The following is a 27,434-nucleotide window of genomic DNA, read 5'->3' on the forward strand; positions in this document are numbered from 1 at the left end:
GTAATCCCGACAGAAACAAGAACAGAGGTATGTGTCTTAACTGTTTGCAGATTATTAAATCATTTATTAACTGTTTTACTGTTTCTGTTTTGAGAGGAATTAACGTTACGTTACAAGAGTTTTGAGGGCGTGACGTGAATTTGTGACAGCTGTCAATCATGCTAAATCTCCTTTAGCGCTGTTTGGGACTCTGTTTGAACAGGTTTGAGTTAAAAATGCCGCAAATGAGTAAAGCTAAAAGTTGTGGATGTAACGTTACCTGTGAAGTGTCCGGACCAGACAGCGGAGAACCTCCACCTGCTGTAACTGAACCGCAAGAGTCTGATGCCGCAGATTCAAACACCATCATCAAATCACCAAACGACTACAAAACATACAGGTCAGCAGCAGACAAACTTGTGAATATCATAAAAATAACCAGCGCTGTTACTTTAAGTTCTGGTGAAAGTTTATATAAAATGTCAAATATAAGTTAATAAAAATATTTCATTTGATGTCATAAATTTAAAGCTATCATGTTATTGCTATTAGTAAAAGTATAGTAGAAGTATTCATTCATTCATTTTCTTTTCGGCTTGGTCCCTTTATTAATCTGGGGTCGTCACAGCAGAATGAACCGCCAACTTATCAAGCACATGTTTTACACAGCGCATGCCCTTCAAGCTGCAATCCATCACTGGGAAACACCCATACACACTCATAAGCACACATACACTACAGACAATTATCTTACCCAATTCACCTGTACCACATCTCTTTGGACTGTGGGGGAAACCGGAGCACCCAGAGGAAACCCACGCAAATGCAGGGAGAACATGCTAACTCAACACAGAAACAGCAACTGACCCAGCCGAGGTTCGAACCAGCAATCTTCTTGCTTTGAGGCGACAGCACTGCCTACTGTGCACTGCGTCGCACTATATTGTGAATGTTTTTTTATTATTTAGAAGTGTTTTATAAGAACAAAACAGCACAAAAACATTTATACAGTCTATAATACTTTTTCTACAAATGATAAGGAAAAAATACATAAAATAAGTAAATTAATAAAACAAACAAAAAACAAAGTGATAATAGTGGTAATAAACACAAAAACAAAACAAAGCAAAAAACAAGCACCGATCCATCCAAACATGCACCAGATAATATACACCATTAAGTTTTACTTGATCAAATTCAAGGCATTGAAACAGAGTGGAAAATAAGAGTAAAATCATCCATGAATCATTAGTGTCCTATTTTCAACTCTTAAAAAGATAAGCAAGGAAGGCCCAAGATTTTTTCATACTTTTTAAAAGCATTTGTCCTAACAATACGAATTCTTTCAAACTTAAGAGCAGCAACCATTTTAGTCAGCCATTTATGAAAAGCAGGTGGAAAAGTGGACTTCCAATTCATCAAGATCACCCTTTTAGCCACCACCATACCAAACTATTGTGTAATTAAATATATAAAATTGCTTATACTATGAATGTATACTGTATAAAACTATTTTTCATAAAACAATTTGATAAAGTATTAATTCATAGTTTTTATAGTTTTGTATGGTATACATTAAATATTTACTTTTATTTATATTATTTATTTATAATACATAAAATAAATTATAATAAAATAATTTTAGATGGTATTAATTCATAATATAAATAATTTCATATGGTAGCACTAAAATATATAATATTATTTATATTCATTTATGCTATATAAAATATTTTTATAAAATAATTTGATATAGTATAAATTCATAATATAAATAATTGTATAAAGTATAAATTCAATATCTGCAATTATTTATATTATAATTTATACTATGTAAAGCTTATTAATCAAATATAATAAAATGTATTATTATTGTTTGCATACATATTTTTAATTTAAATAGTAAACAATAATTTTAAATAATAATTTATATTTCTTTTAATAATATGTATATTATTTTGAGATAAATCCAATTTTTATTAGTAGTATTATTAAAAGGACATTTTGATACATTTTATAATGCATTTTAGTAACCATGTTCTATTTATAAATAAATAAATATTTGTTTATAATGGTTTATAATTGGTTGATAATAATAGTCAGAATAATAATGGTGACATAGAAAAGGATAGGACCAAGCATTAATAAAAAAAATAATAATAATCTTGAGATTATTGTCATAATAATATGAGATTAAACTCATTACATTTCTAGATAAAAAACTTGAAATAAAGTGTTGAGAATCAACTCTTTACATTTTGAGAATAAAGTTGTGTTTTGAGAAAGAAACATTTATTAATAAGAATGATAGTAATAATAGTAATATTAATAATAATAATAACAATAATGATAAAAAAAAAAATCATACCCAAACTTTTTCAGGTATATTGAGCTGAGCAATGGACTCAAGGCGCTGCTCATATCAGATGTTTCCAGCCAATCAGAGAGCTGCAGAGAGTCAGTGGATAAAGAGGTGGAAGAGGAAGGTGACAGAGGATCTGCCAGTGACATCAGTAAACACAGTGAAAGAGGGAAACAGAGCTGTCGTTCAGAGAAGCAGGTGACTTCCTTTACAGTTCATTTTTAATTTGTAAATAAATATACTGTATTATAGCAAATATTGGGTATTGATGTCAGTCTGCAGCTGCACTCTGTATCAGTGTGGGAAGCTTCAGTGACCCTGCAGATCTTCCTGGACTCGCACATTTTCTCGAACACAGTGCGTTGATGCTTTCTTCTATTTATTTATTATTTTGATTTGTTTATTTTTACTGAATAAAATGATGTTTATTTTTAATTTAGGCTTTAACTTAAAATATAACTTATTTAATTAAAATATTCAAATAAAATTTAAATTGAATTGTGTGTGTATACAGTTAAGGTCAGAATTATTAACCCCCCTGAATAATTACCGCCCCTGTTTATAGTATGTATATAATAATTTAACTTTTTTACTTATTCATATTTCTCTTTTCACATCTTAGTGGTCTTCATGGGCAGTGAAAAGTACCCAGTTGAAAATGGCTTTGATGCTTTCTTAAAAAAACATGGAGGAAGTGACAACGCTTCCACGGACTGTGAGCGAACCATCTTCCAGTTTGATGTTCAGAGGAAATACCTCAGAGAAGCTCTGGATCGGTGAACAAATCTCCAAAAATTGGTTTTAGTACTTTAAAGTCGGCATTAAATCAAAATGTACTTTTTTTATATGTATCTAGTAGTGCTTTTTATAAACAATGCATCTGTGCACTTTATTATTTTGTAAAAATGGATAATCTTTTATCAAATACCACACCTTTCCTTGTTCCCTCAAAACAACTTTACTTCTGGTCACATGGAATGCTTTTAGGGTGGGGCTATTAGTCATTTAGGACGGTGCAATTGGTTCATGTCGTGCATTTGTCCATTCTGTTATTGTCAATCTGTCTTTAATTTGTTAGCAACGCCCATCTTCCAACGATCCTCAATCTTTTTTTTTTTTTAATTCCATTGAGGTGTATGTCATGATATGGTAAAAAAAGGATAGTATTAGCTTTTGTATTATGCAACTTTAATATCGTGCACTTGCATTATTTGTCCACAGATGGGCGCAGTTTTTCATCTGTCCTTTGATGATTCCTGATGCTGTAGACAGAGAGGTGGAGGCTGTAGACAGCGGTCAGTCAATGCTTTAATAACATTTCCTTTAAATAAAAAAGTTTATTTGTGGGGAAAAGCATATTTTATTTTGTTGATTATTCAATATTTAGTTAAAGTTTTCTTTTAAAATATGGCAATAAATATATAATAATAGTTGTTGTCTTAATAAAATTAATTTAGCAGAACTGAACTTTACATTTTAATTAACTAATTTATTTTAATTTTTCATATAAAAATCAGTTATATAGCAACATTTTATTTATGTGTAAAATATATTTTAATACACTATAAATACATTTTTTAAGATTTTGTTCAATATTTATTTGACATTTTAATATTTAAGAAAAAAAATTCTAATTCATTTGTATAGTTCACTGAATATTTACAATTAAATTAATAAATGTCTAATAATACATTTAATCATGGATTTTTTTGTGCATTATAAAATGAAAAAATTTTTTTTAAGGTAATCAATTTTTTTTTACATTTTAATATTATCTTAATGTAATAATTTAAATCAAAATGAGAACTAAATGTCGAAAATGTAATTTCTGCTTTTATACATGCATAATTTGCTAATTTTACAAATTTTATTTTCCGTAACATTTACATTTAAAAAAATGAAAATAATTATTTTCTTTTATATTTTAAGTTATTTTACCTTATTTATTTACTTTGGTTTAAGTTTATGTCTGATAAATACTGAACAACATACTGATGATGTTAGCTAAAATTAAGATAATAAATAAAGCTATACACCTAGATTCTCTCTAACCTGTTAACAGAGTACCAGATGGCCCAGCCTTTAGACTCAAACCGTAAAGAGATGCTGTTTGGAAGTCTAGCAAAAGCCGGTCATCCGATGAGCAAGTTCTTCTGGGGTCAGTCCATATTACAGTATACAAAAATATATAACTTTTGGAAAAACCAAAGACAAAAGGTGAACGCAATAATAATGTATGCTTTAGGAAATGCTCAAACACTAAAACAAGAGCCGAGAGAGAAGAAAATCAACACTTATGAGCGTCTGAGAGACTTCTGGAGGAGATATTACTCTGCACAATACATGACACTTGCTGTCCAATCCAAAGGTAAAGACATGAATCATTAATAATAAACAGTAAAATGCTCACGTTTGCTTCAAATGTTATTTTGACCACTTTGTTTCACTAGAGACACTTGATACGCTGGAGGAATGGGTGCGAGAGATCTTCGTTCAGATTCCTAACAAGTGCGTATACTGATTAACCAAAGAAATTTATATTTGTCAGAATTTATTTTTAAGTCTGCTTGAACCTGAAAATTGGTTGAGACTTTTATTTTTGTATGTTGATGAACTTGGAATAAAAACTGAAATGGAATATTGAGTAGAGGGCGGGGCTTTGTTTTTGCACATCATTTCCTCATAGTAAACTAACGGAAAGAGGGGCGTGGTTAAGAATATTGTGGCTGAAGTCGTAAAATTGACATCATCAGAGAAGGACCGCCCACTCCAAATGCGGAAGCAAATCATCAGAATTTGATTGAAGATTACCAAAAAATATTTTATTCAGTGCATTAACTTGCAAATGTTAATCATACGCCTTAAGAATAATAATGTGAAGTAGCAAAATAAATATTGTAGATTTTGATTTTACATGGACTTTAATGTCTTTTATATTGACAGTGGTCTGCCAAAGGCTGATTTCTCAGACCTTCAGGACCCGTTCGACACCCCAGATTTTTGCAAACTGTACAGAGGTAACACTGGATTTCATGTTGTGAAAGTTGTGTTATAATGTTTTTGAAAAGTGACTGACTTCTTTAGTGTAATGATCTGTATTTCATTTAATATATAATTATTTGCATTATGTATTATAATGTACAGTATGAGTAATATGTTGTTTTTTATTATATTTAAAAAGTTTATTCTCAGCATTTTATTTAAAAAAATCTTGAAATTTAATGAAACATAACCGCTTTATTCTTGAAATATAACGAGGTTATTCTTAACATTTTATTTCAGTGTTTTTAGTGTAATGTGGCAATTTTTTTCTTATAATGTACTTTTTTATAGACTTTTCTCAGAATTTAAGGTTATTAAATTTAAAGTTGTTTTAAAGGTTTCTTAAAACATCACTTTATTCTTAAAATTTATACAGTTTATTATCAACATTTTATTTAGACTCTTCTCAAAATGTAAAGATTTTTTTCTCAACATGACTTTATTCTTTAAAAACATTTTATTTACACTTGCTTATCAAAATGTAATGTTTTTTCTTTAAAAAATGTATTCTCAAAATTTGAGCAACATTTTATTTGGACTTTTTTCTTACATTTTAATGAATTTAACTTGAGATGGTTATTTTTACTTTTTTATCAAACTTAGCCCAAATGTTTTTTTTTTATCCTAAGTCTCTTTCATAAAAAGTGTATTATAAATGGTAATAATAAAAAAAAAAATAGTAATTATTATTATACACTTTCAGAGTGTCCACGGGGTCTTAAAAATATTAAAAGTTTATAAATCAATTATGAGAAAATCAAGACCCTTCAAAGGTAATAAAAAGTCTTAGTTGTGTTTTTACGAGGTCTTAAATTTTGTTCAAGCGTTGTCCAAGTGTTTGACTTTAAAAAGCATAAATATATTTATGTTCCTCCTAATATTAATAATGGTGTGCTCAATCCACACGATTGGTTTGGTCCGGGGCACGTCCAGCCAAGCACCTCTGTCCGGGTGATGTCAGGTAATTTGTGACAAACGCATGAAGGTGATGTGACGCTCTCCACAAGTAGCGAATCCATAGAGCCAAATAAGCGGCAAATGGTAAAATGTAAGTTTGCATACTCCTGGTTGGAGAAAGATGAGTTTAAACAGTGGCTGAAACCTGTCGCTGAAAACAACCGCGTAATTTATTCTTTCAAGCTTTATTTCTTCCGAGCTTATCTGAGGTCTGTTGCATGGTTGTGCTCCATTGATTTATTTAACTACAAGTGTTTATTAACAACTTTTTATTATGTTAAAAGTTTGATACTAATTAGTACTTGAAGTGGCGATGAGGTCTTAAAATATTCTGAGAAGGTCTTTAAAAAGTCTTAAAAAGGTTATTGAAATTACCATTAGAATTTCTGCATATAACCTGACTACTAGTACCACGAGTATTACTACTAATACAAATCTGCATTTGTTTTTATTCATTCAGCATTACTCGTAAGTTTAGCTTTTATTCATTAAATGAAAAAAAGCTTTCCTAACCACATGTGTTGTTTACAGTGGTGCCTGTGCAAAAGGTTCACGCTCTGACCATCAGCTGGGCTCTTCCACCTCAGGCCAAACATTACAGGTCAGTAAAACAACCTGACAGCTGCCAACACCAGTCTTACCCTGCTGAAAAAAGACTAGCTTCTGAACCAGAACAACATGTCGTTACATTTCCAGAGTGAAACCCTTGCATTATATTTCCTGGCTGATCGGTCATGAAGGAGTGGGAAGTGTCCTGTCTTTACTCAGAAAGAGGTGAGTTGGGCTTTCTGTTTACACTTTAAATAGGTTATGAACTGAGAAATCAAAATTTGCTTGATCTTTTTACTTCAAGAAGTCAATGTGGTTCCTGTAAGTTTTAGAGTTCATACAGCTGTTAGTCTTTGTATTTGAGCCAGTTTGCCAAAATAATAGGTTCTGAATGAAACCCCTTATTATTTAGATCAATGGTTACTTCTGCATCACTGCCTGTTTAGCTTCACCCACCAGTTCACACTGTATTGAGTTAATCGAGACAGTCCTTGTAAATAACACAGTATTTAACACAGTCTTTGCATTAATTCCAATATTAGGAAATTGTAGTTGAACTTATAAAAAAAAAAAAAAAAAAAACAGTTTACCATAGAATTGGCACAGTTTGACACTGGGTTTTCAATAGGATTGAAAGGGTCTGTCCACACAAACACAGGAATTTTCAAAACCACATTTTTTTTTCGCGAGTTGTCCACACGAAAACGACGTATCAGGTTACTAAAACCGAAACGTTTCTAAAACTCAGGGTTAAGATTTGCCGAAAAAAGGTCTGGGTGAAGATTTGCTAAAACTCGGTACTGTGTGGTCATGGTGTTTTTACCTCATGACTTCAGCGTGAACTCAGCATAAAAGGTTTTTATTATCGCCTGTTGGTTCGACATTCCTTTAACATACATCACAGTACTTTTTTGCACTTTTATGCTGTGATCTGATTGAGGGGACCCTCAAAACAAGACAAGATATATTCTATTACTTCAAAATTCAGATTTTTTCAAAGGTAAAAAATATTAATAACATAAGTTGATGTCAGAGAATTGAATAGAATAAACAAGAAATGCAGTTCATGACTCCTTAAAGAAACCATTCACTCAAAAATGCTCTCGCACTGAAGTGGTTCAACACTTTTTTGAGTTTCTTTTTTTCTATTGAACACAAAACAAGATATTCTAAAGAATATTGGGGGTAAAACACCCCTATGGAAGTCAGTAATGGCTTTTTTTCCCCAAAATTTCTCCTTTAGTATATCTTTCTTTGTGTTCAACAGAAGAAAGAAACTCAAACAGATTTGTAACAATTTAAAAGCTGAATTTTAGTATGAATTATCCCTTTAAGTCATTGTGCAGATAAGTATTGAATGATTGCTTCGGGTTTATATGTGCAGGTGTTGGGCTCTGAGTCTGTTTGGAGGAAACAGTGAGTCGGGCTTTGATCAAAACTCCACGTACTCCATCTTTAGCATTTCTATCACTTTGAGCGACGAAGGTCTTCAGAACTTCCTCCAGGTCTGAAAGAAACTCGTTTAGCTGCTTTTAGGTGGTTGTTTATTATTAAACCTTAAATAATAACATGTTCTTGTGTTGTTGTAGGTCATTCATATCATCTTCCAGTATCTGAAGATGCTTCAGTCTGTTGGACCTCAGCAGAGGTAGGTTTATTACAAGTGTGCTGCAAGCCTGCGTTTGAGGGAAGGTCTCGGCCGTTAGATCGCCCCCTGGGGGCTGGCTGCAGTACAAGTCATAAAGCCCGCCTCCTCCGTGTTAATGAAGGAGACTTGAGCCCAAATAAAAAAAATGTATTACACTTGCAATAAAATGTCCCGAAAGATGGTTCTGGTCGATTAAGGCACTGGTTATTGTGCTGAAATAGGTGCAGATCTTCATTTTTGTAAACAGTTTGTTTTTAGCAGTAATTTAATGCTGGGCGTGTCATCGTGATTGACAGCTGTGATTGACAGTTTCTCAAAGCAGACCGTCTGAGCGTCGCCAGGAGACTGAAGTGTTATTATTCGATTTCTGTGTTATTTTACTATGACAAAATGAGTTCAGCAGTAAACTATAGTTTCTGACATACATGATCCTGGTGGAACACTGTTTATTCGCTAAGGTCAGGGCTTTTTTCGGGCTTTATTAGTTTGCTGATACACGCCTAACCACCCAGATAGCAAAATACACTCGGGCCAGTTCCAGCTAGATTCTCGCCTGCCAGAGATTTACCCCTCAGACTGACTACCTCTGCTGGACCTACTCAGGATGCCTGGACTCCAGTCAATCGAGCCAGATGCGGCGGCCGAGCGAGCCGGCGCTGCCGCATGCGAGCCGGAATCAGCCCGCGACGCCGCGAGTAGGTTATGCGCTGCGGCCCGGAGCTGGAGCGATTGAATATATAAAACCCTCATATTTGTTAACGTTATTACATCCATTTGTGTTGATATGACAGCAAATGCATGCTGAGAAGTTCGGGGGGCGTGGTTGATTTTACATAAAGCGTTTGGTTGGAAGCTCGACTTCATTTTCGCGGCTCCTCCTCTGGCTCCATCAGACAGTCCTTCTGCGCATGTCAAGGCTCCAATTTCAGCAGTCTTTTGCGACAGTTTGTGCCCGTCAATCAGGCGTTTTGCCCTCAAGGCGTTCAATGGGAAAAGGGGCTGTCGCGTCGGCCATATTTTTTACAGTCATTGGTTTATTATTGAAGTTTATTGAAAATGTCTTGTTTGGGGAAACAATGTGTGTAATACTTAATACTTACTTACAATTTAGAAATTGAAAAAATTCACAGCCTTGGCATGGATTAGCACCCTTTGATCAATAATAAGTAGACATTAGACATATTGTAATATTTGATTTAGTAAAAATCAAGAACTAATTAAATAAACGTGTATCTTCAATTTAATGTGATTCGCTTTGGATAAAAGCATCTGCCAGATGCATAAAATGTCAAATGTATTCATAAACACACAGTGGAAGACTAGAATTATGTTTATCTTTGTAAGATTTACAAAAAAAATAATATTTAAAAATGTTTAATTACCTTAACACCTTAAAACAGTCTCTCCAAGATTTTGTGAGTCCAATGGTTCATAAGGTTAAAAAAAGTACACTTGAAAAGGAGGAGAAATAACTATTTAAGAAATGTTTGGAAATGAATAAAAAAGCTATAACCTGGAAATGGTTTGAAGAAGACTCACCAACGAAAGATGATTGGTTCAAAATATTAACAGAGGTTGAGGGAATGGAAAAAATGGCACATGCACATCAATTACAAATAGAGATCTTTGAAAAGAAATGAAGTAAATGGCTGACTTTCTCCACAATGACAATATAATTATCTATAATTTAACATTTACATAATTCTAGAGGTTATGCATCGTTGCAAAAATATGTTTAGCAACCTTTTTATTTTATTTTATTAAATTTTATACTTATTATTTATTTATTTTCTTGATGAAGTTATTTTAATATTTTTATTTGTAAGTATATAGATGTACATGTGTGGAATCGATGTATTTGTGTATGTATGCATGTATATATTATTATTTTTGGTTGGTTTGTTTGTTTGTTTGTTTGTTTTGTTCCCACTAGCTATATGTTCCTAAAAAATTTATAAAACATAAAGTCTAAAAAAAATAAAAATAAAAAGTTTAATATTTTTGTGTATTTTCATAGCACAACAAAATTATTGAAGCAAAAAATGCAGTTTTTGATTATGTTTTTTAGGCAAAATTTAGATTTTTATGTGTGGCAGAAATACATAGTAAAAATTATTTTCTTTCTCAAACTTTTTGTCTTGTTCTAGTCCAAATATCTAGCATATTTTAAATCAAAAAGCATTTTCTTGACAACATATTGTTTTGTTTTAAGAAATAATTTTAATATTAAGTGAGTTTTTTCAATCAAACAAGGAAAATAATCTACCAATGGGGTATAAGCAAAAGAATCATGTTTCTCTCTTTGACAGCAGATTATTTTGCTTGATTATTTTACCTGTTTTAGGGGAAGACTCTCTTAGTTTTGGCGTATTATTTCTTAAAACACGACGATATGTTTTGGTTGTTTAGAAAATTCTTCTTGAATTAAGTTTTTATTAGATATTGGAGTAGAAACAAGACAAAAAAATCCAAGTAAGAAAAGCTTTTTTTGCGGTGTAGACCAGCATGCTGATTTTGTGCTGAAACAAAATGTTTTCATCGGTAAATGTAGCATTGTCAAAACAAAAAGTGTCTTCTTTATTTTATCAATGTAGTAAAAAATACTTTTGATAAAGAAATATAGGCTATATTACTTTGATAATATGCTTCTGGCATTTTCTTCTCTCGGTTTTGCATTTATTCAGGATCTACGAGGAGATCCAGAAGATTGAAGCCAATGAGTTTCACTATCAAGAGCAGGTGAAAGAAATCATCTTAGGTCTTAATAAATAAGCCAATCTCAGTCCTTCATCTCTAATTTAAACTTCTTTAATGTACCAGACAGAGCCAATTGAGTTTGTGGCGAACATGAGTGAGAACATGCAGCTGTTCCCGAAAGAGCACTTCCTGTGTGGAGACCAGCTGATGTTTGACTTCAACCCAGAGGCATCACATTGTGTTTCATTTACATTTTACACCATAACCCTTCCACCTTTTTCCAACACGTGTTTCAAATGATGGGCTACACTTATTGTTTGGGGAACATCCATTCAAAAGAACTAAAATAAATAATTCTTTAAATCATCATAGGATAATTTCAGGTTAATTTCTTGGGGGATGTTTTGGGAACCTCTTGTGGTCATGGCATTTTTCAAACACTCCTGACAGAATCTGCATTTTGTAATAGTTTTATAAGCTGTAATTGTAGTAGTACTAGTAAAAATAATAATAACAACTTCATTTTGATATAATAATGATAATAATATCCCCATTTTTAAACACCTCTGTTTGTTTACAGTTTAATGAAAGTTACTCACATAATTTACACAAAGCATTATGGGGTGTATTCACAGGTGGAGGATTTTCATTGTTTTCTGCCTGCTGTCATGGTTTTTAATGTCATTTATATTTTATGTTTGCAGGTCATTTCAGCTGCTTTGTCACTCTTGACTCCAGGAAAGGCTAATATTTTACTGCTGTCACCTCAGCATGATGGTCTCTGCCCACTCAAGGAGAAGTGGTTCGGGACACAGTATAGTGTGGAAGGTCATTCACAAACTAGAAATGGAGGGTTTTTATTTTTAGGGATGAAATGACGTCAGTATTATTGTAGATTTATATTAATTTGATATACAGTTTAAGTCAAAATGATTAGCCCTGCTGTGTACATTTTTCTTAAGTGATATTTAAGTGAGCAAGGAAATTTTCACAGTATTTCCTATAATATTTTTTTCTCTTCTTATTTGTTTTATTTTGGCTAAAATAAAAGCAGTTTTTAATTTATTTTTAAAACCATTTGAGGGTCAAAATTATAAGCCCCTTAATGCAATATTTTTTTCGATTGTCTACAGAACAAACCATCGTTATATAATGGTTTGCCTCATTACTCTAACTTGCCTAATTAACCTAGTTAAGCCTTTAAATGTCACTTTAATCTGAATACTAGTATCTTGAAAAACATCTAGTAAAATATTATGTACTGTCATTATGGCAAAGATTATTAAACAGAAATTGGGGAAAAATGTAAAAGATTTAAAAATTAACACAGGGGTAAATAATTATGACATCAGCTGTATATATAATTAATGTGACCTATATAATTAATTTGATGTATTTCTGTATTAATTAATTTATTTATAATACTATGCTATTATGGATGAAATCAGGGCTTGACATTAACTTTTTTCATTACCAGCCACTGTGGCTAGTAGATTACCAACATTACTAGCCACTCGCCTTTTTCACTAGCAACAGTTTTGCTTACTACACATAATTGGGGAGTTAATCTCCTATCAAAGTAATGTCATTGTTAAAAACGATAGCCTAATTAAACCATAATAACAACAACAACAACAAAAAAATCTAAGCAAAAGAAAGCCGGTGAAAAACCAATAATGAAAGGTTAGGCCTGTCAATAATCTGTTCAAAGATGGTTAAGGTAAAAGCTGCAAACGCTGCTGCTTACAAGAATACGTTTTTAAAAATTCTGGAGCTCTTGAAAACAGCAGCAGGACTGTGGGTGCTTTTCCCCAGTCTATTTCAAAAGGAGAATTGATTACACCAGTTGCGTTTCCAGGCACGGAAACGAGAGCTCGCACTCTTTTTAAACAGACGCGTGCATCACATCATGCTACTTCTCAATTCTAAGATCGCATTTGCACGGATATTGTGCAATCCTTATTGTCGAACACTGCTTTTAAGAAAACTACCATCTGTCAGATTGAATTAATTGCTACTGGAATGTAGGCATAAAAAGTTAGGACTAACAAAAAGTAATTGGTAATGTGAAATCAATAAATAATAAATTAAATAAATAAATTTTTTTTTTTAAAAATCGTGGTAATGTGATTAAAATAAAATATCAAGATTTTTAACATTATGTTTATTACTTATACAGTATAAATAAAACTAATAAATATTTTTTTTTTCGACCCAGATATTCCTCAGGAATTCCGTGATCTTTGGGCTGGAGATTTTCCTCTGCATCCTGAGCTTCAGCTCCCAGCTGAGAACAAGTTTATAGGTCGGTTTCCATCATGCTTCATTCATATGTTGTTCTGTTTAGAGTAGTCTCACTTCAGTGTTCATATACATATGATCCCATTCAATCACAGCCACGGATTTCACCCTCAGAACATCAGATTGTCCTGATACAGACTTCCCAGTCAAAATAATAGACAACGAGAGAGGCCGTCTGTGGTTTAGAAAAGACAACAAGTTCAAGATACCCAAAGGTGACCTTATAAAGAAACTGTAATATAACTATAATATATCATCCACATTTATCTCGTTGTTGTTTATTTATCTTGTTTTTGATAGCTTATGCCCGCTTCCAGCTGCTCACTCCATTCATACAGGAATCACCTAAAAAGTAAGCAGCTAATTTAATGATTAATCCTCTCTTAACTCATTTACTAATGCTTTCTTTGTAAGATTAGAATTGTGTGATACAAGTTTTTCATTAGTATTATATTCCATGCTGAGGGTAAATATCAGAATTGTTAAATGTAAGAATTTTGAAAAAAAAAATGTCAGAAAATATTTAAAAATATATATTTTAAAAATAGATCAAATTTTTGGTTTTATTTTCTTTCTGCTAAAAGAAAAAAAGTATTTGCAATATTTAAATTCTTCCAAGAATTTTGAGGAAAAAAGATAGAATTCTGAGATCAGATAAACTAAAATCTGTGTAAAAAGTTCAAATTTCTGATATATAAACACAATTATTCTGTAGCAGAAACAGTTTTCTGTAACATTTTACAAATATCATCTAAATTGACATTCCCTCCTGTCCCAGTTTGGTCCTGTTTGATCTCTTCGTGAATATTGTGGCTCATAATCTGGCAGAGCTGGCATATGACGCTGAAGTGGCTCAACTACAGTATAATCTACTGCCAGGAGATCACGGCCTGTTCATCAGACTCAAAGGATTCAACCACAAACTGCCTGTGAGTAAATAACAGATTTTTGAATCGTGCTCAATTATATATTCTTATTCCATGGTCTGTTAGAAGTCTTGATTCTGATTTGCTGAAAGGTGTGCAATAAAATCATTTAATGCCCAGGTAGTTCCAGTAAGTATTGATCACAGTTTGAAATAAATGTGCGACCCCCAAAAATTAGTAGTAACTTGTTTTCGACTATATCTGAAGCTTTTCCTGTTCTGTTGATATCAGCTCTATTACACAGTAAATAACTGGAAAAAGGAAATATTGACTCAAAGAGATCCTTTTTTTACTCTTATTTGCTCTTTTATTCGTAAACTTACTTAATTTTCTCAAAGGATATTTATTTTAATTTCTTGTTATTTCATTTAATTTTGAGGGTATAGTGGGAAAATAAAAAACGAAGGTGGTCTGTAATTTTTCGTATTCTGTATTATGTACTACCATGTATGATCTTGTTAAATACCAATAAAAACATTAGTAGTAACCATAGTGACTCAGTGACAGTTGCTACAGCCTTCATTCTTCTGTGTAATGTTTAGAAAACATTTGCGATGAGGTCGCAAACATGTTACCATGAGCTATTAGACAGGCCTGTGTCATTTATACACACATGATCTCTCTCTCTCTCTTTCTCTCTTGCACACACTCTCTGTCTGCTTACCTGTGACTGCTTTAAGGTCTAACATATTTTAACCGATGAAAATTCTCAATAAATTACAAGATTTAACTTAATACGATAATTAAGAGCTTGCCATAAGTTAAAGGATTTTGGATGCACATTGCGTTGAGCGGTTCTTTGCTTCTGCATCCTTTAATGCACTTTAATTCATTTACTATCACATATCAATTTCTGAATAAAAGGCAAAAATCAGTCCAAGGCACTCGAAAAATGTGGAAAGAAACATTAAAATAATCTTTTGATATTTTTTCCACATTTGTTGAGTGCCTTGGACTGATTTTTGCTGGTTATTCTAATGAATCCCTTACCCAAAGAGCATCGACATATTATTTAAGCTACCTCTGAGAACTTTTTGTTTGATTTTAGATTTTTATATTAATTTCAGTTTTTATAAGTTGAGGTTACTGTAGTTGAGTTAAAATGCAGTGATTTAAAAAGTAACCTGATATCAAAACATGCAAGTTACATTATGTGTTATTTCAGTATTATTAAATGAATAAAGGTAACCTGATGATTTGACATGCATTATGTAAAACGTTATTTCTATACTTTAAAAAAAGCATGTATAAATGTACAGTGGCCTAGAGAGCTCAAACGCTCTGCAAGTGAGCAAAACACATGCAAATAGAAAAAGAGCAACAAACTGCAAAAATATCTTCATCAGTTTGACAACACGCGTGCACTTACGTTTTTACTACATATGTAAATACACAAAGACATCAGGAGATCTTAAAAATTTAAGTCAGTGGTGTTGTCTGAGATCTATGAAGTGAGGTTTTTGTTTATTTTAACATCCTGGTCGCATGGTTCCACGTTTCTAGTAACTCTTGCTAACATACAGTAGCATTAATTTAATGTTTAATTTAATGTTAAATGTGCAATTTGTTGAATATAAGGTCTTTTCAGCCATGTAAATTACGTTTATAAGCTAAATCTTTTGGAATCAAATTGAATAAATAACATTGTTTCATATATTTTACCTGCAAAAAGTAACAAGATAACATATCATTCATGTAGTAAGCACCTAAACATTTAAAAATGTATTGAATCAATTTTTAATAAATTCTAAATGCTTTTCTTGCACAGACTTCATAAAACCTCATTGTTTTATTGTAATTCACATCTATTAATATTGGGTTGCCTGTATACATGTATTTTGACTCTTAAAGTACCAGTAGCCACTTTTGGGATTAAATGAATCTGCAAGGACCCTAGTTTCAGCTGAAACATTTTCCTCTTCCCACGAAGAAAAACATCAGCTACTTCTTGGATGACTTGAAGGTGATTAAATTTACCACAAATTCATTTTTTGGGTTAATTATGCCTTTTCTTTCAGTTGCTCCTGAAGCTGATTGTAGATCACCTGGCCGACTTCAGCGCCACTCCAGACGTGTTTAACATGTTCATTGAGCAGCTGAAGAAAACCTACTACATCATCCTCATTAGACCAGAACGCCTTGGAAAGTGGGTAAACTACAAATTTCAGACTATCTTAAATCTCTGTTGGATGTAGATCAATCTGACTTTTTCTGTGCTTTCAGAGATGTTCGGCTGCAGATTTTGGAGCACCATCGCTGGTCTGTGATGCAGAAATATGAAGCCATCATGGCGGATCCGAGTGTGGCTGATCTCATGACCTTTGCCAATCGCTTTAAGGCTGAGTTATTTGTGGAAGGACTCGTACAAGGGAACTTCACAAGTGCTGTGAGATTTTTTTTTTAGAATTTACTTCAGTTTAAGCTAGTTCTTACATTTGTAATTGCTGATTTTATGTGCAATTTCTGCTCAAACAGGAGTCCAAAGAGTTTCTGCAGTGTTTTATTGAGTAAGTTTGCAGATTTCTATAATTGTTAGCAATTAGAGTAAGATAAATAGAGCATAATTATACTGTTTTTGGGTATGAACATATTAAGGGAATATGTTAACTGTTACGATATGCATGATACTTTTTGAAATTAAAATCACTTTTTTCCCCAACATTTTGAATGAGGAGGGGCGGAAAAGGTTGTAAATTCAAAAGAATTTACATATTCCAAAACATTTTCAACATTTTTTAAATTAAATAATTTAGATTTATTACATGGCTGTTTGGAATACTTGATTGTAATTGGTCAGTTGCAAAATTCCAAGGTATGTTATTTCCAGATTACAACCACTTAAACTAATAGAGTACTTTGAACTATCTTATTATCAGTGAATATGTTCACATCCATATTTATATGATCGTTTTTCCACACACCACTGTTTTTTGACTGTTTGCTGTCATATTGTGACTGAATAATAAGTTAGTGTATGCTCCATTGAGCTTTTTGGTTCCAGTCAGCTTTACGATAAGTTCAAGAATTTATAAACTATTACGCTCAGAATCATGTTTCATGTCTATTTTTTTTTACATTTTCTGGCAAGTTGCCATATAATAAATAAGATAAAGTACATGTAGGCAGTTGTTTTTGCAGAATAAAGCCCTTCTGGCTTTTTTTCTGCTATAAAAACCGCCTGGATGTACTTTATCCCATACTTAAATTGATTTCTTTTTGTTTACAATTAGTAAATTACTGACAAATACATTCATTGAACAGGAAACTCAAGTATGCACCTCATCCCATTGAACCTCCTGTGCTGTTTCGAGTGGTGGAGTTACCACAAACACACCACTTATGTAAAGTCCAGTCGCTCAATAAAGCAGACGCAAACTCTGAAGTCACCGTATACTATCAGGTAATGCCGGTCTATGTGACTACTGTGTTGCATGTCAAAACTTCTGGAGGCTTTGTGAGGAACGTTTATGATTTTTGTGTTCTAGACTGGGCTGAAGAACTTGCGAGAGCATACACTGATGGAGCTGCTTGTTGTGAGTTTTACTTTGCTTAAACTGAAAGAATCATTGTGTTTTTTCCTAATATTGTAATATCTTCATATGGAAGGTTTACATACTTTTAAAGACTCATTGAGTCAGTGACAGTCACTTGCTTTTTGTTTCTAAATGAATCAGCCTTTTTGAATGAATCATTTAGTTCAGTGAATCAACCATAAAAACAGGGACAGCTGCAAACCTACTAGTGGTTTTAGTGTCATATTTATGTATTCATGACAGACTTAAACCATTCAAAGTAGATGGCTGCAGGCTCTAACTAAATGCCTATAGTTTAAAAGCTTTTTTTCCTGCTAGAGAGATAAACATTGTTTGTTAGAGTTGAGTTGATTCAGTGCATTGATCCAATTCAGACTATAATGAGAGAAAGTCTTTATTGACTTTGTATTCATGTAAATCTTTCCTTTTTTGTTTCTCAGATGCACATGGAAGAGCCCTGCTTTGATTTCCTGAGGACAAAGGAAACTCTAGGGTGAGTGATAAAACGTCATCTTTCAGATTGTTTCTCCATGTGTAAATGCAGTATTTCTGCTTCAGTTGAGACACTGCAGGCAAAGAAATGATTTTTTTTTTTTTTTGGCTTTCCAGAAAGGGTTTTTAGTCTAATGTTAAGAAAACATGTTTTATGAAGCTTGCTTCAAAAACAGTGATCAATAATTGTTGCTATTTGTATATAGAGAAGGACTTAGTATACAGGAAAAAGTTAAATATTTTGACAAATTGAATTTAATAGGTTGTTTTCTGCTCAGTTTGACCTGTTGCACTCTTGGCAAGGCTAGACAAGTTTATTTATATAGTACATTTCATACACAGTGGCAATTCAAAGTGCTTTACATAAACAAGATTAAAAGAGACAAGTATATATAAAATAGAAACAAATAATATAAAAACAGATGAAAACGGCATAATTCCATATTTCCATATTCCAAAACACTGGTGTATCAAATTTTCTAATTTTAGTCCGAGACTTCCCCATTCTGGTGATCACCCTCCCTCTAAGGACTTTTTAAGGACCTTTTAATCTATTGGACATCTCCAACAGTTTCGATATTTCACCTAAAGTCGAAATGTTAACCTTTACAGCTCTAATTGCGTGCCCCCCAATTTCAACATCCTTCTGGAAGTAAATTGCATAGTAGATCTCTTTTGCTAGCCAAGGGTAATAAAAGGTCTTGATCTCAGCCCGACGCTGGGGACTTTAACTCCCCTGCAACAGATTATCTATGGCGAGTCACATCTCGGATCTCACTTATTGTAATTACTTTGTAATTAGGCTGCTATCCTACAGAGACAGATCTACCAGTATGGGGATGGCCCAAGTTAAATCTTTTAACTGCCCAATCAGATACAGTTTTTCCATATTCCAAAACACGGATGTGTATCATATTTTCTCATTTTACTCTGGGACTTCCCGATTCTGGTGATCACTCCCCTCTGTGGACTTTTTCGGTATCTATTAATCTATTGGATGTCTCCAACAGATTTGATTTTTCACCTAAAATCGAAAAGTTAAGCTTTACAGCTCTAATTACGTGCCCCCCGATTTCATTTTAGCTGCCATAATGCGCAAAATATGCAAGTCTCATACAGTTCAGTGGCAGTGTTTACATTCTGCTCTTCAAAATGGCCGACTGCTGAGGCGTTTACATTCTGCTCTTCAAAATGGCCGTCTGCTGAGGCGTTTAAGTTCTGCTCTTCAAAATGGCTGACTGCTGAGGCGTTTAAGTTCTGCTCTTCAAAATGGCCGACTGCTGAGGTGTTTACATTCAAAATGGCCAACTGCTGAGACGTTGTGAAAAAACTATTGTTAGTTTTTCCCATTCTCACCAGCAGTGTCTTTGCAGTGTCTGTGTTTAATATTGGACTCTTCCCCCAGGTATCAGGTCTATCCCATATGCAGAAACACATCCGGCATTCTTGGCTTCTCCGTTACTGTCGAAACTCAGGCCACCAAATTCAGGCAAGGTTTATGAAGAAATTTCAACACTTATCTAATCTGAATATCTTTGTAAACATCAATTACATGTTCTCTCATAGCACGGACTTTGTGGAAGGTAAAATCGAAGCATTTCTGGTCAGCTTTGGAGAGAAGTTGGTTCAGCTGTCAGACGAGGCGTTTGGAGCTCAAGTGACAGCGCTGATCAAGCTGAAGGAGTGTGAAGACACACAGCTCGGGGACGAAGTGGACAGAAACTGGTTCGAAGTGGTCACTCAGCAGTATGTCTTTGACAGGCTCAATAAAGAAGTGAGAAATCTGAATAATGTTTAATACATGTTACTTGTAATTTGTGGTAGTGTGTTATTCACTGAAAAAAGTGTTGCATGCAGAACTGTTGCAAACAATTTATTTGTGTTGAATTTAAACAAACAAATTAAGTTCAATAACGTTCAACTTAATTTGTTTGTTTAAATTCAGCCCAAATAAATTGTTTACAACCACTTAAGGTAAAACAATTTAGTAAATCCAAGGAATCATCTTTGAATAATTTTTTTCAGTGTACATTCTTAGTTAAAATCCAAACTCAAATAATATTTGTAATGCTTGTTCAAACTACTTATTTAAAATGAGCTGAAACATCACAATTCTTTAGTTTTTTTGGGACAATTTAATTGTTTAATGTCCAATCAGCTTAAAATTGTAAAAACCCAGCATTTTTCCACAGATCATGTGGAATCAAAATGGTTATTCTTTAGGTGAAAAAATAATCTGTGCAAGGTCATCCTCTGGGGAGAATATGGCGGTCCTTCTTTTATATATTTGTGCCACATGACCAACATTTTTGGTTAGTCTTAATATGTTTAATTTAATTCATAATCTTAGAAATAAATTTTTTTGTATATCAGCTAGAATTTTTTTTATTTGGGTTTATCTCTACGTGTTCTTGATTCAGCATTATTGGAGAATATGTTCATTCATTATTGTGTGTTCCTCTGTCGAACAGATTGAAATCCTGAAAGACGTCACCAAAGATGAACTCGTATCATTTTACATGGAGCACCGAAAAGAAAACAGTAGAAAACTAAGCATACATGTATAGCATTCAATTCTTACAATGTCACAAAATACATTTTTAATCAGAAAATGCTTAATCCTTACATTAACATCCACCTAATGACTCTGTGGATCCATTCAGGTCGTTGGATTCGGAGAAGAAGAGAAGGAAATCCATGGAGAAGACCAGTGCAGTTCAAACCCAGAGACTTCTTCATATGCAAATATTTCCAAACTCACTTTCCTCTCAGCGGCGGCCATGAAGGAGAAGTCCACCATGATAACAGACATCCGCGCTTTCACATCTTCACTCCATCTGCACCCCTACCACAAAATCCTGATATGATGGAAAATACATAAAGGCATTTCATCAGGTGACATTTTATCATCCAGATTTTACCTTGTGTATTAAGCTACAGATTAATATCTACATGATGTATATTAGATTATCAGGGGAAAATATACATGCATATCAAACACATATAGACTGAAAATACTGTAGCTGGATTTATTGAAGATCTTTTTAATGGTAATAATGTATGTTTAGCTGATTAATTATGAAATGTTCATTTTAATAAAGAATGTTATTAGAAACTAATATGTTCTCTAGTTTTTGTTTAAAAAGTGTGTTACTTTTGTATTGTGTATTATTACTATTATTATTATTATTCATGTATGCATATATATGCAAAATATTAATGTTTTCTTTGTTATTTGTTTTAATCATTTATTTTTAGCTCCCATTTTTTTAATTTGTAATATTTTTATCATATCAAATTATTTACTTGATTTATTACTATTATTATAATCATCATTTAATTTGTAAAATTATTTTCAGTTTATTTTCAGTTTAAATTTTAGTCATTTTTATGCATTTTTTGACATTTTGTTTATTATTTTTTATTTTATTAGTTACCATTTTTGTACTTGTGTATTTTGTATTTTTTTATTTCTTTAACCATTTGAGCAGTTTTACAAGCACCTTCTGTTTCTAATAATGCATGTTATACTTATGTAATATATGTATTATTATTATTTATTCAGTAGAATTCTTTATCTTTTGTGTTCTTTGTAATTTGTTTTTGTTTCAGTTTCATTTTATTAACTGTTTCTTTATTAAATCACTTTTATATTTTAATGGTGTTTATTTATTATCATTGTTCAGTTAATAATAACAATTATTTAATGTTTTGTAAAACTGATAAAGATTATCTTAAGTTTATGCATTTTTATCATGTTTATTAGCCTATATAATTGTATTTATATATTTATACACACAGGTATATTATTTTCAGACAGACAGATGATAGATAGACAGACAGACAGACAGACAGACAGACAGACAGACAGACAGACAGATAAATAGATAGATAGATAGATAGATAGATAGATAGATAGATAGATAGATAGATAGATAGATAGATAGATAGATAGATAGATAGATAGATAGATAGATAGATAGATAGATAGTGAAGAACAACAGTATTATTATCCATTAACCATTTCGGGGCTTCTCTCTTTCTCCTCATGTACACCTTAAACTCACACGTTTGTTTGGCAGCCATGGTATCGGTGGCCTGCTGAAGTATTAATAAGACAGCTTATGAATATTTCAAATTCTCATTTCTCAGTAGGAGGATCCTCTATTGCCGATTAAAAAAACAGTGTCGTCTAATAGTTCTGAGTCTCGACTCGAATGTTTCTGTAACTGTGGAAAGTGACGTTAGAGACGCGACGCGTCCATGGCAACAAACTTTTATTAGCCGCTGTTTTGGAGCTACTTAAGCGCAGGGGTAAACTTCATTGCTCTGTCTGGAGGGAAACGGCATATGGCAGAATTTGTCGGGGTTTAGCGTGTCTGCGTCTTTTCCGCGGTTACTGAATGGTGAACAGTGTCCAGTGAGAGTAGGCAGTGTGTCAGTATGTCGCTGAAGTGCAGCCCGAACCCTCCTGCTGACCGAGCAAAACCCGAGAGTTACAGGACCAGGACATCCACTGCTAACTGTGAGCTAGCTAGCTAGCTAGCTATCTATCTATCTATCTATCTATCTATCTATCTATCTATCTATCTATCTATCTGTCTGTCTGTCTGTCTGTCTGTCTGTCTGTCTGTCTGTCTGTCTGTCTGTCTGTCTGTCTGTCTGTCTGTCTGTCTGTCTGTCTGTCTGTCTGTCTGTCTGTCTGTCTATCTATCTATCTATCTATCTATCTATCTATCTATCTATCTATCTATCTATGTCTGTCTGTCTGTCTGTCTCATCTAATGTTATCACTGTCTGTCTGTCTATCATTATCTAACGTTATTTATCATTATCTGTCTGTATGTCTGTCCATCCATTTGTCAGGCTATCTGTCTATCTATTTGTTTCTCTATCTGTTATTGTTTATATCACCAACATCAAGTGCATTTATTTCATGTATACTAAGTTTTACTTGTCATTTGTAATGTTTGTCACATTCATTTTTCTGTTAAACATAATTTTAATAGCTTATTCATCTTCAACTTTTTGACATTTATTAACATTCACAAACATTTCTATTTTGATGTTTAGCACAAACATTTTGCTCATCCTAATAAATAACCTATATCCATTGAATGTTTCAGCTCACAATTTATCCAAACTGTATTTGTGTTGTTGGTCTAGTGGTGGCAGAGCTTCCTCGGGCGAGAGAAAAGACACCTATAAAAGACAAAAGCAGCCTGCAGGACTGTAATGATTTAATTCCAGATGAACTCCTTGCAACTTTAACATCCACCGCGTGTCCTCAAGACAGACTCGCACCACTCAGATTAACCAAAACTCCCAAAGACTTCAAGGTTCGTGGCCCTTGGATATATTTCCCTTTCAATTTATTTCTGCAATCTTAAAAATAAAGGTCTTGAAATCTCTTGAAAAGTTGTCACAGTGATGCCATAGAAAGTATTTTGGTTCCCCTAAAGAACTTTTCAGTGAACAGTTCTTAAATTAACTATTTGTGTGCATGTGTGTGTACTAGTTTTGATGGTTTATGAGAATAACAGGTGACTAGTTATTACAACATTGATATTCAAAATGGTTAGAAATGATATTTAGCACATTGAAAATTCACCACACGTTTCCTGTGAGGATTAGTGGTAGTGTAAGGTAATATAATAAGCATTCTTTTTATTCTAAACTACATCTCGCCAATGTAGAGTCCTCATAAACCATCGAAGCAAGTATGTATGTGATGCAGATTTTAATTATCTAGTGTCCCTTTTTCATAACAAAGTATCTTTTTGAGATGGAGAGGTTCTGTGGATGTTACAAGGTTGTTCATGAAACCATTAATGCCCATAAGCACCTTTATTTTTAAGAGTGTAGTTACTAAATTGGCTGTTGTTATCTTTCGGCAGGTTTGTTTAATTCATCGTCCTGATGCTGTGTGGCACCATCCCGTTAGACGCAAGAAATACCAATACTTTCTCAACCAGCCGACTTCTCTGACTGGAGCTGGACGGTTTGGAAGGAATCATTACACATTACAAATATACTAACCGCTCACTTATTTTTAGGTACACTTTGCCAGTACTACTCTGTACATATGGAATTAGATTTGTGCCAAATAAAACGCACAATGTTTTTTTAAATCTAACACAACTATATATTACCAAATAAAAAAAACACTTGAAAAATACAAAACCAATCAAATGGCAAAAAAAAAACACTGTTTTCAAATAAATTATTATTAGTTTGGTTCACTTTCTGCTTCGCTTTTGATAAACGCAGTTTACATTGCGCTGCCAGAGTTTTCGTTCATGTTTATCAAATTTACGTTTGTGATTCTGACATAAAACTCTTGTGAGGGGGGCCTTACCTGTGATTCATTTTCTATATTGGCTGCGTATTGGGGCTCTATACGCAGCTTAGTTTGAATCTGATCATCTTGACCACATCTAAATGCTGGTGATTGGCTGACCAGATATTTGTATTAACAACCAGTTAAATAGGTGTACCTTAAAAAGTGGCTGGCTAGTGTACATCCCAGCAGGCACCTTGATGTCAAAGCAAAAAACATAAAAAAAAAAAAAACATCAAAAATGCAAATCAATTGGACGTCAAAATGTTGATATGTATATTTGACATGTATACATTGATGCTCTTTTGTCCACCAAAATAATAAAACAAAAAGTATTTTGAGAATTTTGTGATTTTTAATTATAATAAAGTTTTTTGTATCCCTACATTGCATGTATACTACATTGATGTCTAAAAAACGCGTCACAAATAGATTTTTCAAAAACAAAAACTATGTTTGGTGTGTTTTTGATGGCAATTTGACATCAAATTGATTAAAATTATTGACGCTTTTTTAAAAGTTGTTTAGCCATCAAGGTGCCCTCTGGAATTTATACACAGAGAATTTATAATACACTGAGATATTGTCCGGCTGACTGTCTTTGTTTGGATCTGAACAGAGACATTTCCTTCCTGTGTGATTGTCTGGGGTCTCAAAAGGACGCTTTACCTGTCATTCCAATGGCCAATCGAAGATCTGCTCTGCATCATGGAGACCACAATGCAAGTGACAAGAGAATAAGTTGAATTTGATACTCTGTTTTTTGTGCTTGTAACTTCATGTTTGTTTGTTTTTGGTTGAAGGACACAAATCCACTGGAAACTTTAATCCCAGAAGAATATCACATCATAAAAAACAAGGGTCTTAAGGGATTACAATGCTATGATGAGTAAGTGAGTCTGCTTTAGATGGTAAGAACAGCTGTCTTGTTGTGTTACAGTGACTGTATATGAATCTTGGCTCTGTTTATTCACATTTTTTTATAGCAAATTCACAGTTCTTCTAGAAGATGAGAAAAACAAGCTAAGAGTCTTTCCATCCATGTGAGTGGCTGGAATGTCTTTGTTTTATAAATGTTTATTTATATTAATTATATGTATAAACTACAAGTAGGAGGAAGTCATATGTATGTTAATAAATAAATGTTTAATGGTTTTATCATATTCTAGAAACTATATGTGTTTACAATTGGAATTATATACATTTTATCATAGAAACTATATTTAATAATAAATATTTATAATATTATCTAAGCAATTATTAGGAAGTAATTTATTCCTTCTTTATCTATTTAAAATGACTGATATTAATATTTATGCAATTTTCTAAACCATCACTAGGAAGCCAAGCGGTCGTCTTGAGGTGGTTCAGTTAATGAAGGTGATGGATAAGATGTTAGAAAAAGCAGGTGTCAATGAAGAGTTTCAGGAGCTAACAGAAATCTCACAGGTTTGTTTTTTAGTTTTTTTAATGGTAAAAATGCAATGTATAAATTAATGATGTACAAAAATAATATACAGAATGAAAATCCTGAAGTTTTACTTGGTGTTATTACATGACTTTTTTCACTTAAAACAATTATTAGACATTCACAGCTATGGAATTTTTGACCAATACCAATAGCTTTTTAGATTATAATATATAAATACAAATACCAATTTTTCAAAAATGTCTGCATGGTTTCAAAAACATAAGGCAAACAAAAAGTGAACAACTAATCTTATTATATAACTTTAAAATATCGGAAAAGTTTGAACTGATCTCTGAACTTTATTAGTCAACTATCCTTTTCTATTTATATATAAAAAAACATGCAAAAAGCAACTAACTGAACATTAACCAACATCAAAATACCAGTAAAATAATTTTAATGTGAAGTGATTGCACCAGCATAATCCAAATAATGCTTAATTTATCGGCTTTAAGCTATAGGCCTAATTTTTTTGGACCAATAATAGTAAAATAAAAAATAGCATTTATTGGCTGATAGTGTGGCCACTGATATATTGTGCACCCCTTTTATATATATATATATATATATATATATATATATATATATATATATATATATATATATATATATACACGTATAATTGTGACTAAACATAATGATTTACATAAATACAAATGTATTTCTATATTATTTTTCAGATCGAAAATTTACTAGAGCTGATTCAAACTGAGCAGAACATCTACAATATAGTGTTTCATGAGGTAATCCGGCAGGTCAGCGTTGAATGTGCAGAGAGAGGTCAACTCCTCGCCAAGCTCAGGTCTCTATCCCCGTTTACTCTTTTTTTTCATGGCTTTTCATTATAAAGTGATCTTAATACCTGTCATTGATATTGACATAAGATGTCGCATACACTATTGTTGTCTATTGGATGGAATGCGTTAATAGACTTGCCATTTTAGTACAGGGTAGCTGCTGGCCATTCAAAGCGATGATGATATATATACATATATCTATGATAAGGAGTTTTTCCTGCGGTCAGTATCCAAATTCATTCATTCATTCCATTTCAACTGTTTTTCCGGAACCGGGTCACGGGGGCAGCAGTCTTAGGAGAGAACCCCAGACTTTCCTCTCCCTAGACACTTCCTCCAG

At 32.8% G+C, this 27,434-nt stretch overlaps 2 protein-coding genes and 1 long non-coding RNA gene across 7 annotated transcripts in view; 2 read left to right on the forward strand and 1 right to left on the reverse strand.

Moving 5' to 3' along the window:
- Window positions 1–21,653, forward strand: nrd1b (nardilysin b (N-arginine dibasic convertase)). Of its 4 annotated transcripts, none has more exons than NM_001044715.2 (31): window positions 1–27; window positions 203–379; window positions 2,362–2,539; window positions 2,617–2,698; window positions 2,964–3,117; window positions 3,563–3,636; window positions 4,404–4,499; window positions 4,587–4,709; window positions 4,792–4,849; window positions 5,285–5,358; window positions 6,872–6,941; window positions 7,037–7,114; window positions 8,274–8,394; window positions 8,479–8,537; window positions 11,222–11,276; window positions 11,358–11,474; window positions 11,939–12,062; window positions 13,453–13,539; window positions 13,631–13,750; window positions 13,836–13,887; window positions 14,314–14,464; window positions 16,480–16,607; window positions 16,685–16,847; window positions 16,937–16,968; window positions 17,723–17,861; window positions 17,947–17,994; window positions 18,435–18,487; window positions 19,892–19,975; window positions 20,053–20,260; window positions 20,958–21,047; window positions 21,150–21,653. In NM_001044715.2, exons 2-31 carry the CDS (start codon window positions 216–218, stop codon window positions 21,351–21,353), a joined length of 3,186 nt encoding a protein of 1,061 aa, NP_001038180.2. In that variant the 5' UTR covers window positions 1–27; window positions 203–215; the 3' UTR covers window positions 21,354–21,653. The 4 variants fall into 4 exon arrangements, with proteins under 4 accessions (NP_001038180.2, XP_087159020.1, XP_087159019.1 ...); XM_087302894.1 differs by having other exon boundaries at window positions 177–379; window positions 11,358–11,462; window positions 21,150–21,605; XM_087302893.1 differs by having other exon boundaries at window positions 11,358–11,462; window positions 21,150–21,605.
- Window positions 21,061–22,726, reverse strand: LOC147831545 (uncharacterized). Its single transcript, XR_015521872.1, has 2 exons — window positions 22,554–22,726; window positions 21,061–21,344 (listed from the first exon to the last, which is right to left on the reverse strand). It is a non-coding gene; the product is annotated as an uncharacterized LOC147831545 (long non-coding RNA).
- Window positions 22,573–27,434, forward strand: part of axdnd1 (axonemal dynein light chain domain containing 1) — a 13,814-nt gene continuing 8,952 nt past the window's right edge. Inside the window, exons 1-8 of one of the 2 annotated variants that reach the window (XR_015521227.2) lie at window positions 22,573–23,011; window positions 23,653–23,825; window positions 24,384–24,487; window positions 25,446–25,548; window positions 25,630–25,715; window positions 25,813–25,869; window positions 26,167–26,275; window positions 26,978–27,099. Coding sequence is in view for 1 of the 2 variants with exons in the window: in NM_001089377.1 (NP_001082846.1) it covers window positions 22,930–23,011; window positions 23,653–23,825; window positions 24,384–24,487; window positions 25,446–25,548; window positions 25,630–25,715; window positions 25,813–25,869; window positions 26,167–26,275; window positions 26,978–27,099 (836 nt within the window). In the remaining variant the exon portion in view is untranslated. The remainder of the gene's footprint in view (window positions 23,012–23,652; window positions 23,826–24,383; window positions 24,488–25,445; window positions 25,549–25,629; window positions 25,716–25,812; window positions 25,870–26,166; window positions 26,276–26,977; window positions 27,100–27,434) is intronic. The other variant, NM_001089377.1, reaches the window with a different exon arrangement.

Source organism: Danio rerio, chromosome 22 (assembly GCF_052040795.2).
Source record: "Danio rerio strain M-AB ecotype USA chromosome 22, GRCz13ab, whole genome shotgun sequence".
NCBI lineage: Eukaryota > Metazoa > Chordata > Actinopteri > Cypriniformes > Danionidae > Danio > Danio rerio.